Below are 13,200 nucleotides of genomic sequence, written 5' to 3' on the forward strand. Positions count from 1 at the left end.
TAAAATGTACAGGGGAAATTAAGCAAGAAATGCTTTTGGATATTTGCATTATCTTATTTTATTTTGTATTTTTATCGATTTCAGAGAGGAAAGGAGAGGGAGAAAGAGATAGAAACATCAATGATGAGAGAGAATCATTGATTGGTTGCCTCCTGCATGGCTCCCACTTGGGATCAAGCCCGAAACCCGGGCATGTGCCCTGACCAGGAATCGAATCGTGACCTTCCTGATTCACACTCAACCACTGAGCCACACCGGCTGGACTATTTGCATTATTTTTTATATAAGGTGAACTGTAGATTTTGCTGAGTATACCTAATAACTTCATGAATTTAGTTTTTTATGTATCTTGAAATCACATTAGTGAGCATGTATTTACATATATGTTTGTTTGTTTGTTTGAACAGAACATAAAGGAACAAGAAGGGATGTGAGAAGCTATGATAAACCTTGGCAATTAAATGCAAAGAAGCCCAAAAAGTCAAAAAGTGACCTTGCTGTCTCTAATATTTCTCCACCGTCACCAGAATCCAAATCATGTAAGGAAGTTTGTTATTCAAAAAATTACTTAATGTATATGTAAGTCTGTGTTATTAACAAAATGAAGAAAAGGTAAGAATTGAAGCCAAATGTTTTATCTGACATTTCTGGCTATTAATCGTAATGAATTTTGTATTTATTTCAGCATTAATATTGAGCTTTATTTCTGTTTAGTAACTTATTCATATTCTTTTTTTAAATGTATTTTTCATTGTTGACAGCATTACCGATGCCCCCCATTTCCTCCCCGCTTTGCCCCCTTCCACCCAGCCCCTCCCTGTGTAACAGATTTAGAGCTTTTGGAGCATACTCTTTTAAGAATGTATTTTGCCTAGAATAGGTCCCTTGCTTCTCATGGCCTGTTGCAGCCTTGTATTACATTCAAAGCAACATCCACTCTACATTTTAAAAAGTACATAAAAGCAAATTAAATCTATTAGCGGAGGAGCAGATGAGATTTGTATTCAAAACATGTAACAAAATTTTATGAAGTCCTTCACTGATTATTTCCCTGAAGTCCTACTTATTATTTATTCCTGAAGCCCCTATATTTACTTCTGTTTCTCTCTCTCTCTCTCTCTCTCTCTCTCTCTCTCTCTCTCTCTCTTTCTCTCTCTCTCTCTCTCTTCCTCCCTCCCTCCCTCATTGTCTTCTTCTTACCCTCCCACACCCACCCTACCCCGCAATGATAAGTCTATAACCTTAGAGGCTTACTAATTTTAAAGGGTCAGTACTGGATCCCATCAACTTTAGGGAAGAATGCTAAAAGGCTGCTCATTCTGAAGAGCCTGTAGAGCCTGTGCTCCTAACAGGAGGCGGCCGAGTCACACACTGTTGCTGGTGTTCTGGCATCTGATGGATGATATCTCTTTCTGTTCAGGTGACCTACTCCCAAGTTCTGATTCCACCCAACTGTCAGCTTTTTAAAGCCAAATTAATAACAAAGTGAGCTTTTATAGTATATGTAGAGATTACATATATGACAATAAGAATACAGGGTCAGAATTATTAATTGGAAAAATGTAGTCAAAATACAGTATGTTAAATTATTCCTGAAGTAACAGAATATGTATTGAACTTACACTGGGATAGGTTTAAGATGCATATTGTAATGTGTAAAGAAACACTATAAAGCATAAAATGGTATAAATAAAAAGTCAGTAGATGAGTTAAAATGGGATGCAAAAATAAAAATAAAATTTATCCTCCCTAAGCAAAGGCAGGAAAAGAGGAACAGCGAAATAAAGAAAAGATTGGAAAAATAGAAACCAAATACCAAGATGTTAGGTTTAAGTAAAAACATGTTAATAATTATAGTAAATGTAAATGTACTGATCATCTCAATTAAAAAGCAAAGACTATCAGGCTAGATTAAAAAAAACCACTATATCCTTTATCATCCTAGACATAAACATATTATTATCAAATATTAGCAGTTTTATTGGTAAAGTCATTTGGAGGAAACAGTACATTTATTTTTAACCCCTACATAGAAACTTTGGGTGGTGGTCACAGTGAGTCAGAATTTGATTAGTATAATAAAGAATTGCTCAAAATTAGCCCTGCTCGGTATACTAGTACAGTAGGCTGCTGTATGGGCCAATGGCGGATGCCATCTGCAGGGTACTGTGGATGGACTCCTGCATTGGGGGTGAGGTTTGCCCCAGTGAAGTCATAGACGTGCCCTCTCTTAGGTTCTATCACCACATATGTGTCATCTGATGTTGTTGATACTGTTCTGCTGTTTTCCATTTCTCCCGAGAATATTTGTTAAAATTATCTAAATTGTAGTTCTCAGTTTTAAGATTAAGTATAACAAAGTAAGGTTTTTAATCCATCAGAAACCTTAAAGAGATGCCCCCATCTGGAGTCTGTGTCCTTCCATTATTTATTGAGCCATCTTTTGAAATCCCCAGCGTAGTTGACTTGACCATCATCATACTGTGGCCTTGGTTGACCTAGATTTGGTTTCCTTGATAAATTGGATATATGTGCATGTATATATCAGATCATCACAAGCCACAAAATATTTAAAACGTTATTTTTAGTTCCTCTTGAAAGTTGCTGAGGAAAGTCCTTGAGTGTTGTATCAGTCCTCTGTTGCTTCACATATCCTCCCTAAAACTCAACGGCTTAAAAAACAACAGTTTGTAATTCCTCATGATTCAGTGGATTGATGGGCGCTGCTTCTTCTGGTCTTGCCATGTCAGTGCAGTCAGTTGGTAGGTCTGTAAAGACTGGGATACTTGGGAGCTGGCCATGTCTGGTGGTTATTCCGGAATATTAATTGGGACTGATTTTAAAAACAAACAAACAAACACTATTCTCTTATTTTGTAAATTAAAAGGAGAGAGAACTCTTGATAGCATATGTTAATATGCAGGAAAATTAGATAATGCAATGATATAGGTTAGAGAAATTGTTCCATGAAGGTTAACAAAAGTGCCAAACAGTCTTTTGAAGGATATGGTACAAATATAGTTTTATCTGCTTCCTTTTCTGAGTTTCTCTCCCCTATGCCTGGGCTTGTTCCCAGAGATCCCCTGGGGTAATAGCAGTGTGCTTGGAAGTCTTTTCTAGAGCCATTTATCACACTCACTCTGTCCACTCTCCAATGTTTGATCGCCAATGTGTTGATGTTAGCGGATATCTCTATCCCAGAATCCCTTAAACAAAGAAACACAGAGGAAGCACTTGCATCCTGTTTTTTATATTTTAGACTTATTTAAATTACAGAAGTAATATTTGTTTATTTTGACAATTAAAAAATACAGACATGTAGATAGTCTTTCTTTCTTCAGTCCACTCAGATTCTACTCCCTCAGAAATAGTTTGTATCTTTTCACAGCCTTTGAAATAGGTTGCATTTTTTACATCCTTTTCTTTTTTAATAAAGACCTTCTCAGACAAAAAATGGCTATTACCCCTAAACCAGCATTGCAAGAAATGTTAAAGAGACTGCTGTCATAGTAATAAGAAATATATAGAGAGAGAAACATAGGTATAAAAAATACATCCTTTTCTTTGTATAAACTAACACAAAATATATATGGGTTGACTTGCTTCATAAAACTGGCTTTAAACTGTAAACATTAAGTAACTTGATTTTATTATTTTAAAATGCATTGTGGACATATCTCCATGCTAATAAGCTGGGATCTAAGATAAACTTTTTAATAAGTGCAGACTGTATCATAGTGTGAATGTACCTTAATTTATTTATTCCCCTGTTGAAAGACATTAAATGATTTCCAGAATTTTTCCACCACAAACTACTAAATATATTAATACCTTTTACTTCCTGATAAAATAAACAACTTTGTAATTTATACATTACTATAGGCATTTTTATTTATTATAATTAACCAAACATAACATTGCTAGGCCAGAAGGTCATTATACTTTTATTATAATCGATATTTCCCGATTACCTTTCAAATAGGTAGCAGAAAAGATATTTCAACAGCCTCTCCTTCCTATAGCCTTACCATATAAATATATAAAATTTTATTTTCATCAAAACAAAAATATATATGGTTTAAAAAGTAAAGTAGTAGGTACTACAAAGCAACAGTGTTCTTCTTCTTCCTCTATTCTTCTAATGTGGAACCACTTTTAACTCCTTTAGATGTTGCTTTTGGTACACAGGTCTAAATATCTAAACATACAAGGTACTTACATGTTCTCTTTTTACATTTGAGGCATCATCTTTTGACCTCCTTCTAAGACTTTGTGCTTTATACTCTGGCCCCATCTCAGCATCCCCCTACCATCATGCAGATATTTCAAATGTTGGTTGAATATATACTCTGCTTTGGTATTGGTAAGACTACATTAATTTGCATTTTTTACAGTACAGCCATAAGATGTCCAACTATTAATTTATTAGTTGACTTTTAATTAGAGTTAATAATTGACTTTTTTTTCCTGTTTGTTTTCTATGTATCCATCACTAATACTTCACTAAATCCTGTGTTAAACTATTAAACACTCTCAATATGATCAAATACATCAAGTGATCCTAATTTCGGTCTTATTTTATATTTTATTTCATTTGAAAAGTGTTACATCCATTTCCCCTGTAGCTATGTGTCCTATTGCTCCAGTCTTGGCTTCTGGGTCTCTAGCCGCTTTTTCAGCTGTCTCCTGGGGTTGTTCTTCACTGTCATCTGGGGAATCCCTTTTCCTTTTTCTTATGGAGGATCACTTACTGCCTGAGTCCCAAGTCTTTCCACTTTGTATTTTGGTGGAGCATCCACTAGGAGCTTTCTGGAAAAAAACCTTGCAAGATAAATTTTGAGTCTTTACAAGTATCTTGATTGATCCTTGAGTTGGGTAGAAAATTCTAAATTGGAAGTAATCTTTAGTTGAAATTTTGAAAGACTTTCTCCCCCATCTTCTGAGGAGAAGTGTTGCTGTTGAGAAGTCTGATGACAATATGATTTGCTATTTTTGTCTCTGAAAGCTTTTAAGATCTTTTCTTTATTTCTATTGTTGTAAAATTTAGTGATATTCAATGAATTCTTCCAGTCTGAAGAAGAAAGTTATTATATTCTTATTATTTGTCATTGGTCCTGTTTGATACTTTAATTTTTAAATGGTCTGAAATGATCACTTTTGGGGGGCATCTCTCTCTACAGGGACTAGGTTTCGGTATTCTCTAGCTTGCTAAATTTGTTTACTACTCATCAATTCATTTTGCATCTTCCAATAAACTATGATGCTATTTCTTGCCATCATATTAATAGTGGCTTCTCTCCTTGCTTAACTAATTCTTTGTCCAAAAAAATAAAAATAAAAATTCCTTTACTCTAACAATTTTAGTGGGAATTTGGAATTTGAAGGGAAATGACGGTAATTACTGCCGTCTCAGTTTTACTAGAAGACAGCAAGAATGTCTTAGAAATATTTACTGATATATGATAAAGAAGTTAGTGATTATTTTTAAGCTGCTAAAACATAAACAAATCTACTTTTATGTTTTCCTTAAATTCTAGAAATGGTTAGTTTTAAATCAGTACCTGATTTTTCTTTTTTTTTCTATAAAAAGCATCACACTTCCCTTTACTTGTTCATTTAAAACATTTCTTAAAACCCAGCTTTATAACTTCACACAGCTTGCTCACAAGAAAACCATTTCCAAGACAAACATTTTTATTCTGTATATGATCTTATACAGTCTTTCACATAATGACGAAGAGTAAGTTTTTATTACTATGCAGGATGCTTATGAAGTAATCATTTTTTTTAAACATAGTGTCAAGGTCAGTAGATCATCCTAAGTGGAACTGGCGAACTAAACCAGAAAGCCGTGATTTTGATGAATTGAACCACATCCTTCAAGAGAGCAAGAAGCTGGGAAAGGCCCTTGAGAAGCTCTCTCGAAGTAAGTTCAGTTATTTAATCCTAATTGAAATTCCTAACCAGTGTTAAAGTAGAAGCATTCATTAATATTGCCGGTAACCCATTTCCAACATCCTCATTAAAATTCCGAGAGAGGTTGAGGAGTTCTAAGGGCCTGGATTGGAAGTGAGATTGATCTTGCATATTACACAGACTCATGGGAAGACTGGTTATACAGAGTAGGAGGAGCTATAGACCCCTCATGGTTATTTCACCACCTCTCTCTACAATATCTCTGTTACCAAGATCAAGTGTACACCTAATGGTATCTTATTCATTCTTCTCTTTTGAAACTCTTTGTTTTGTGTCATCTTAACACTTATTCCTATTGCTTTCATGGGTTTTTAATGTCTCTACATTTAAGGATGGTAACTGGGCCAGATTCTTCTTAGAATCCTTTCAGAGCCTAACATAGTGCCGTGTAATGTACTTTGTGTAAAAGCAATGATTTATAATCCAAGTGCCTAGGTTAGAGGTTTTGTTCTGCCACCTGTGATTTACTTTTGGATCAAATCATGTTAAAGTGAGTTTTCAGTTTATTGCTACACCATATTCATGAAAAGAACCTTATCATATTAATATGTCAAAGGCTTATATTAATATGTGCAAATTCTGAGGAGATGATATAGAAATGTTTGTTTATATCAATTAGCCTATGCTAAGTTGGTTTTATTGTATGTCGTTTTGCTTAACGTTGCAGAAGCTATTGGCGACATTAGTCTGTATATGCTTTTGAAACAAAATGCCTAAAACATATCTCTACTTGGATAGCTCACTGCCATGCTAAGTTCAATATATCAGAGTAGATCCTACCTTCCTCTTCAAATGTGACCATTCTTCTGTGTGCTCTGTCTCAGATGGTGGCACCGTTGCTTACCAATTTACCTAAACTGGAGTCCCTCTACACTCTTCTCTCTCCCCCTTACCTATTCAAAAATTAATTCTTACCAAATCTTGCTCATTTCCCCTCTAAAATATGTTTTGGGTCTGATTCTCTTCTCCAGTCCCTAGTTCACACTCACAATGACAATGCCCAGATCATTGGTTTATCCATTTAACATGATCCATTTCGTTCCTGCCCCAGGTCAGGAATAACAGGTGCAATTCCTGCCTTTACTGAGCTGTGTCTGGCTAGCTTGCCATAACCTGATGTTAGGGGAGTCTCATGGCCTAAATCATGTGGCTTCTTACAATACAGTACTTTCTCACTCAGGGAATAGCTTGTGGAGTGAGCCAGTGGTGCAGTGGGCCTTTCTCCCTTACAGCATATTGTAGCAACCCACTCACTACATTTTCTTTTGGATATTTTCAGTTCACTGCTGCTCCTGCATTCCTACATACTTTAAAAATATCATCTTAAAATATGATAGCTTTTAAGAATGAATAGCTGTGAATGTTGTACTAGGCACCAAGAGACATATCCTGGCTACCCATTCTAAATGGTTCCCATTGGAGCTTCATGCTTTAAAGAAGCATTTCTTTAAAATTCTTTCAACTGTTTTTAGTTAGTTTAAGCTTTGATTAAAAGTGAAATTACAAAAAAATGAAAAATACCCTCGGTAGTTGACATTGTCAACTGGGAGCAGAAAGAACTGTATGCACTAGAATAGATACTTATTTAGATAATTTATTAGGCAAAAAATAAAAATATATAAATGTTAAAAATATAATAATAGGTATCTCAATAAAATATGTCCGACCAAACACTTGGAATAATTAGAAACATAATTTTTTCCCCAAGGCAAGTTTCCAATTTATCTAGTTTGAATATTATTGTGGGACCAATTACTTCTTAGTATGTTAATATATCTTCATAGCAACCTTTCCCTTCATCTCCATTTCTCATTGGTAACATTTCTTGACTCTGCAAAACAGTGTCCGATAGTGACTAAAGTTGAGAGTGATGGACAGTGGATAGAGGATCCAAGGTCATAAGTGATGGGCAAGTTCTGTGTCACACGTAGATTTTGGCTGTTCAAAGGTCCTTTGACTTACTTGCTAGTTCTTGGCTACAGTCCAGATAGGTGAATTACTGTGATTATATTTATGAATAATGGATTCATAAACTGAGATGTAAAAGAAATTTAAAGATCAACTGGTAGCTTTCAAAAATTTAATGAGAAAACTCATTTTGCAGGACCAAGGGCATTAATGCAAAAAGTTTTTAAAAAAATCAAGTGTGTTTCAAAAATCTCAGACAATGAAATCATGGGTTATATAATTCCAGGTATCTAAGTTTTATGGCTTTGGATGAGAAAGATAATTTTGTTTTATGTATCTACTCTCTCCCTCTTTTTAAAGTAGATGGTCTTTTAAATATTTATTTTTACACAATATATCCAGTTTTAATATTGAATTCATATTGGAAAGGAACATTTTTTTGTATTAAATGTAAATATAAGTACTTAAAATATTAACTTAGTTTTTGTAAACTGGAATAATTATCCTATCTAACAAAGAGGGAATATACTAATTGACCATCACTCCGTCACAAAGATGGTTGCACCCACAGCTGAAGCCAAGTTCCCATAAGGAGCCTTAACGAGCAATCAGCAGGGACCTGAGGCTACACCCTCCCCTGCTCCCATGGGGCTTGACAGGGGACCGCAGGCCACGCCCCCCCCACCTGGAAGGGCTTGACAGGGGACCTCAGGCCACGGCCCCCAGCCCTGGCACCAGGCCAGGGGACCTGAGGCCATGCCACCCGCCTGGCGGGGCTTGACAGGGGACCTCAAGGTGCGCTTCCCATCCTGGTGCTGGGCTAGGGGACCTCAGGCTGTGCCCCCCACCAGGTGGGGTTTGACGGGATTTCAGGCTGCGCCCCCCCACCCCGGCACCAGGCCGGAGGACCTCAGACGGCGCCCCCTGCCCCAGCACCGGGCCAGGGGACCTGAGGCTGCACCCCCCTGCCTGGCTGGGCTTGACAGGGGACCTCAGGCTGTGCCCCTCACCCAGCGGGGTATGACAGGGGATCTCAGGCCATGTCCCCCACCTAGCGGGGCTTGCTGGGGGACCTCAAGGCACGCCCCCCGCCCCAGTCTGGGTTGGGGACCTCAGGCCACACCCCCCATCCTGGCACCGGGCCAGGGGACCTGAGGCTACGTCCCCTGCCTGGCGGGGCTTGACAAGGGTGGGACTGTCCGGTTCTAGATCTAGCCCAATGGGGGCGGGGGCCTGCCAGGTTTGGGTCTCACATGATTTTGAGGCACATGTGGGTGGGTGGGGACTTAACTCTGGGTCCCGTGGTGAGCCCCAGACTGACAGGAGGAAGTTTTTCATATACATTTTACAAATTTTCTTTCATCTCTGACACTTCTATTATAGAGAAAGGGCAAATAGCAATATTAAATTATTTCCTCTAATTAATCCCCTTTTAATGTGCATGAATTTTGTGCACTGGGCCACTAGTTTTAAATATATTGTAGACTGTGACATACACCATTTGGTGTTGTACACATTATCTTGAAATCTGAGTTATTCCAAGTGACCACTTAAAATATTATATATATTTTTAAACCCTAATATTCATAAATGGGTACTTATGTTAGACCTTTGTAAATATTTATAATTGTTCGGAAAGCTTTGGAATCGCTTATTGGTCTTACATATCCTCCCACTGCGAATCCATTATGTCTCAGAGTCCTCCACCACACACACCAATGCAGATACTGGCCAGCTGCAATGCTACTCCTTCCTGAAGCCTTTCTTGAATTATTTGAAGGAGCTAATTAATACAGCATGTCCTTGAATACTTGTTAAGCTTAGGTCACCCCAAATTCCCAAAACGGTAGCTAGACATTTTTTTAGTGTAGTAACACATACAAGTCCTAGTTACCAATAACTTTTACCAAAAAAAAAAAAAAAAAGAACTATATGGGATATTGCTATGATGAATGAGTCTCAGATTCACCTGTTTTTCTAGTTTTATCTATAAGGGGAAGAATGGTGCCGTTTCCTGAGTTATAGTAGGGCAATATTTTTCTGCTTTGTGTGTAATGGATATATTAGGTTATTGGAGTGGAGAGGCTCTAGGAATGGGTAAAATACCCCCCACATGGCCACACCAGCTCCAATGCCTGGCCCCAGGGCCTATGTTCAGCTGTAGGCATAGCATCATTCTCAAAAAGGGGGAAGTGATATGCAGGGAAGGTGATGTCATTAGCCTGACACTTTGAGACTGAAATGCACTTAGGAATTCAACAACTAACTCAGGAAGAAAGTCTGTGCTGTAGATAAAGATTTGTTTGTCATCACTATATAGAGAATTAACAGTGACAGTGGTATGGGTTAGATAACCCAGGAAAGTATATCAACTGAAAAGAAAGACAGCTCAGCAAAGAACCCTTGGCATTTCAGGAAAGGACTCCAAAGAACAGGATTCCTGTGGGGGAGACAAAGCAGGAGAATAGAAAAGAGAGGGAGTTAACAGCACTTAATGACAGGGTATTGATGACAAATAAATTAAGGACTAAGCTCTTTACATTGCTGATTTAAAACAATTTTGGAGGAATGGTAAAGACAGAAATAAGATGTACAGTGAGGAATCTGTGAATGGTAATAAGGGTAATTGTGAGGAAGAATCATTTATCCATTGGCTTAAGAAGCTGTCAATCTAAGAGACTGGGACAAATTCCTGGAGCTCTCTAGTCTGTGTCCTCATCGGTAAAAAAGGGAATTAAAATAAATGATCTCCAACCACCATTCTGCCTTAATATTTTGTCACTCTAGGAGTCTAAATCAGTTTATAAGCAGGAACAAAATAGTAATGAGCTAAGTTATATCTGATTATCATCCTACCTAATAAAAGAGCAATATGCAAATTAACCATGACTCCGCCACACCCACCAGCCATGCCCACCAGCCACGCCCACCAGCCAATCAGAGCGAGTATGCAAATAAACCCAACCAAGATGGCTACAGCCACAGAGAGCAGGAGGGAGGCTTGGGTTTCCCAGGTAACGGATGAAGCCAAGCTTTCCGCCTTCCCTTGCTGGCCTAAGCCTCCACTCAAAGCTACAAAGTTTCAGTTATAGAAGGTAAACAAATTCAAACAGAAACGGCGGCAGCCACAGAGCTGGAAAGAGCAGGAGGCTAGGGTTGCCCCCCAGCAATGGAATAAGCAAAGCTTTCCGCACACCCTGGCCGGCCCAGGCCTCCGCTTAAGGCTACAAAGTTTCAATTATAGAAGATATACACAAACTCCAACAGAAATGGCTGCCGGCCACGGAGCAAGCAGGAGGCTTGGCTCCGCTCCAGGCTACAAAGTTTCAATTGTAGAAGGTAAATAAATTCCAGATACCATGGCCTCCGCTTGGGTCGCCAGGGGGTGTGGCTGGCCTGCAAACCACCACAGGCCCCTCGCTTAGGCCGCCCCATGCCCCAAGGGAACCCCCACCCTGATCCGGGACACCCTTCAGGGCAAACCAGCTGGCCCCCACCCATGCACCAGGCCTCTATCCTATCTAATAAAAGAGTAATATGCAGATTGACCATCACTCCAACACACAATATGGATGCTCCCATGTGGTCAAAGATGGCTGCCCCCATGTGGACACAAGATGGCCACCACAAGATGGCCAGCAGGGGAGAGCAGTTGGGAGGCACCAGGCCTGCAAGGGAGGGCAGTTGAGAGGGACCAGGCCTGCAAGGGAGGGCAGTTGGAGGCGATCAAGCCTGCAGGGGAGGGCAGTTAGGGGTGACCAGGCCAGCAGAGGAGGGAAGTTGGGGGCAAACAGGCTGGCAGGGGAGCAGTTAGGCATCAATCAGGCTGGCAGGGGAGTGGTTAGGGGGTGATAGGCTGGTAGGCAGAAGCGGTTAGGGGCAATCAGGAAGGCAGGCAGGCGAGCAGTTGGGAGCCAGCAGTCCTGGATTGTGAGAGGGATGTACGACTGCCCATTTAGGCCCGATCCTACCAGGATCGGGCCTTAATGGGCAGTCGGACATCCCTCGAGGGGTCCCAGATTGGAGAGGGTGCAGGCTGGACTGAGGGACACCCGCCCCTCCAAGCACGAATTTCGTACACCGGGCCTCTAGTTATAACATAAAGACTACATCCCCACAATTATATGCACATTAGCTCTGCATCTAAAAACCATTGTGGTACTTGTTTTTGTTGCATCATTTGCATTGTTTCAGCAGTTTCTGCTGTCATAGTTGACTTGAATTCCTAATTTGTTTTCATGAGTAAAAAGGATGTATCACACTATTTTGAAGCACTAATAAAAAGAAAGAATAGAATGGAAAATACACTAGTTTTACAAGTAGAACTTCTGTCTTTGACATTAGCTTATTAAAGACTGCTTCTAAAACATTTTTATAAATCTCTTTTGAATCCCAGGTATTGCAATTTCAGATGAAATCGATAAGGTAAGTTGAACTATACATCTAATGAAAAGAACATATAGAATTTAGGTTTTAATCCACTGAACATTAAATGTTCAAATATAATGTATGGTGCTAATATTTAAAAAATGTTTTTTCAAAGTTATATGCTTAGATTTTTAAATGAAAGTTTTTATATGAAATATGTAATAACACCTATTCTTTTGAGTTAAGGATTTTCAAATTTGGCTAGAGAAAACTGAACCACTGTAATCATTAACAACTATATTAAAAAATGAAAACTAATAATATTATGTAAACTATTTGGATTCTGCTTGCATTAATGATGATGATGAAGATATGGAAGAAACTTGTTCTTCTCTCTAGTTGCTCTTCGTAAACCTGACTAATTATTTTAAAAAATATATTTTTATTGATTACAGAGATGAAGGGAGAGGGAGAAAGAGGTAGAAACATCAATGATGAGAGAGAATCATTGATTAGATGCCTCCTGCACGCCCCCTACTGGGGATTGAGCCCGCAACCCAGGCATGTGCCCTTGACTGGAATCAAACCTGGGACCTTTCAGTCTGCAGGCCAATGCTCTATCCACTGAGCAAAACCAGCTAGGGCTTACTAAGTATATTTTAAAAGTAATTTTAAGATGCCAGGAGAATATGATGATGCCTTGCACTAGTGATAGTTGTGAGAAGTGATATGATTAGGAATATATTTTAGCAGTAGTATCATTGGAGCTTGCTATGGATTGGATCTGAGGAGTAGTAGAAGAGATCAGACAGTGATGATTCTTAGGTTTGGAGGATGAGAAATTAAATGAACTGTGGTGCCATTTACCAAACTTAGAAAAACTGGGGAGAGAGCAAATTTGACAGGTTGGGATAGCATCAACAGTTCTTTTTCCTAGCCCTAGTCAGT

General features: G+C 38.8%; 1 protein-coding gene across 5 annotated transcripts in view; it reads left to right on the forward strand.

The window, feature by feature from the left end:
* The window catches only part of LOC307113920 (uncharacterized protein C8orf34), a gene marked incomplete at both ends in the record, with an annotated part of 253,601 nt that overhangs the window by 51,648 nt on the left and 188,753 nt on the right, over positions 1 to 13,200 (forward strand). For 4 of the 5 annotated variants that reach the window (XM_079795931.1, XM_079795933.1, XM_079795932.1 and 1 more), the window contains 3 exons: positions 408 to 539; positions 5,798 to 5,926; positions 12,281 to 12,309. In XM_079795931.1, coding sequence (XP_079652057.1) covers positions 408 to 539; positions 5,798 to 5,926; positions 12,281 to 12,309 — 290 coding nt within the window. The remainder of the gene's footprint in view (positions 1 to 407; positions 540 to 5,797; positions 5,927 to 12,280; positions 12,310 to 13,200) is intronic. The other variant, XM_079795934.1, reaches the window with a different exon arrangement.

This window comes from Cnephaeus nilssonii (assembly GCF_951640355.1).
Source record: "Cnephaeus nilssonii genome assembly, chromosome: 18".
NCBI lineage: Eukaryota > Metazoa > Chordata > Mammalia > Chiroptera > Vespertilionidae > Cnephaeus > Cnephaeus nilssonii.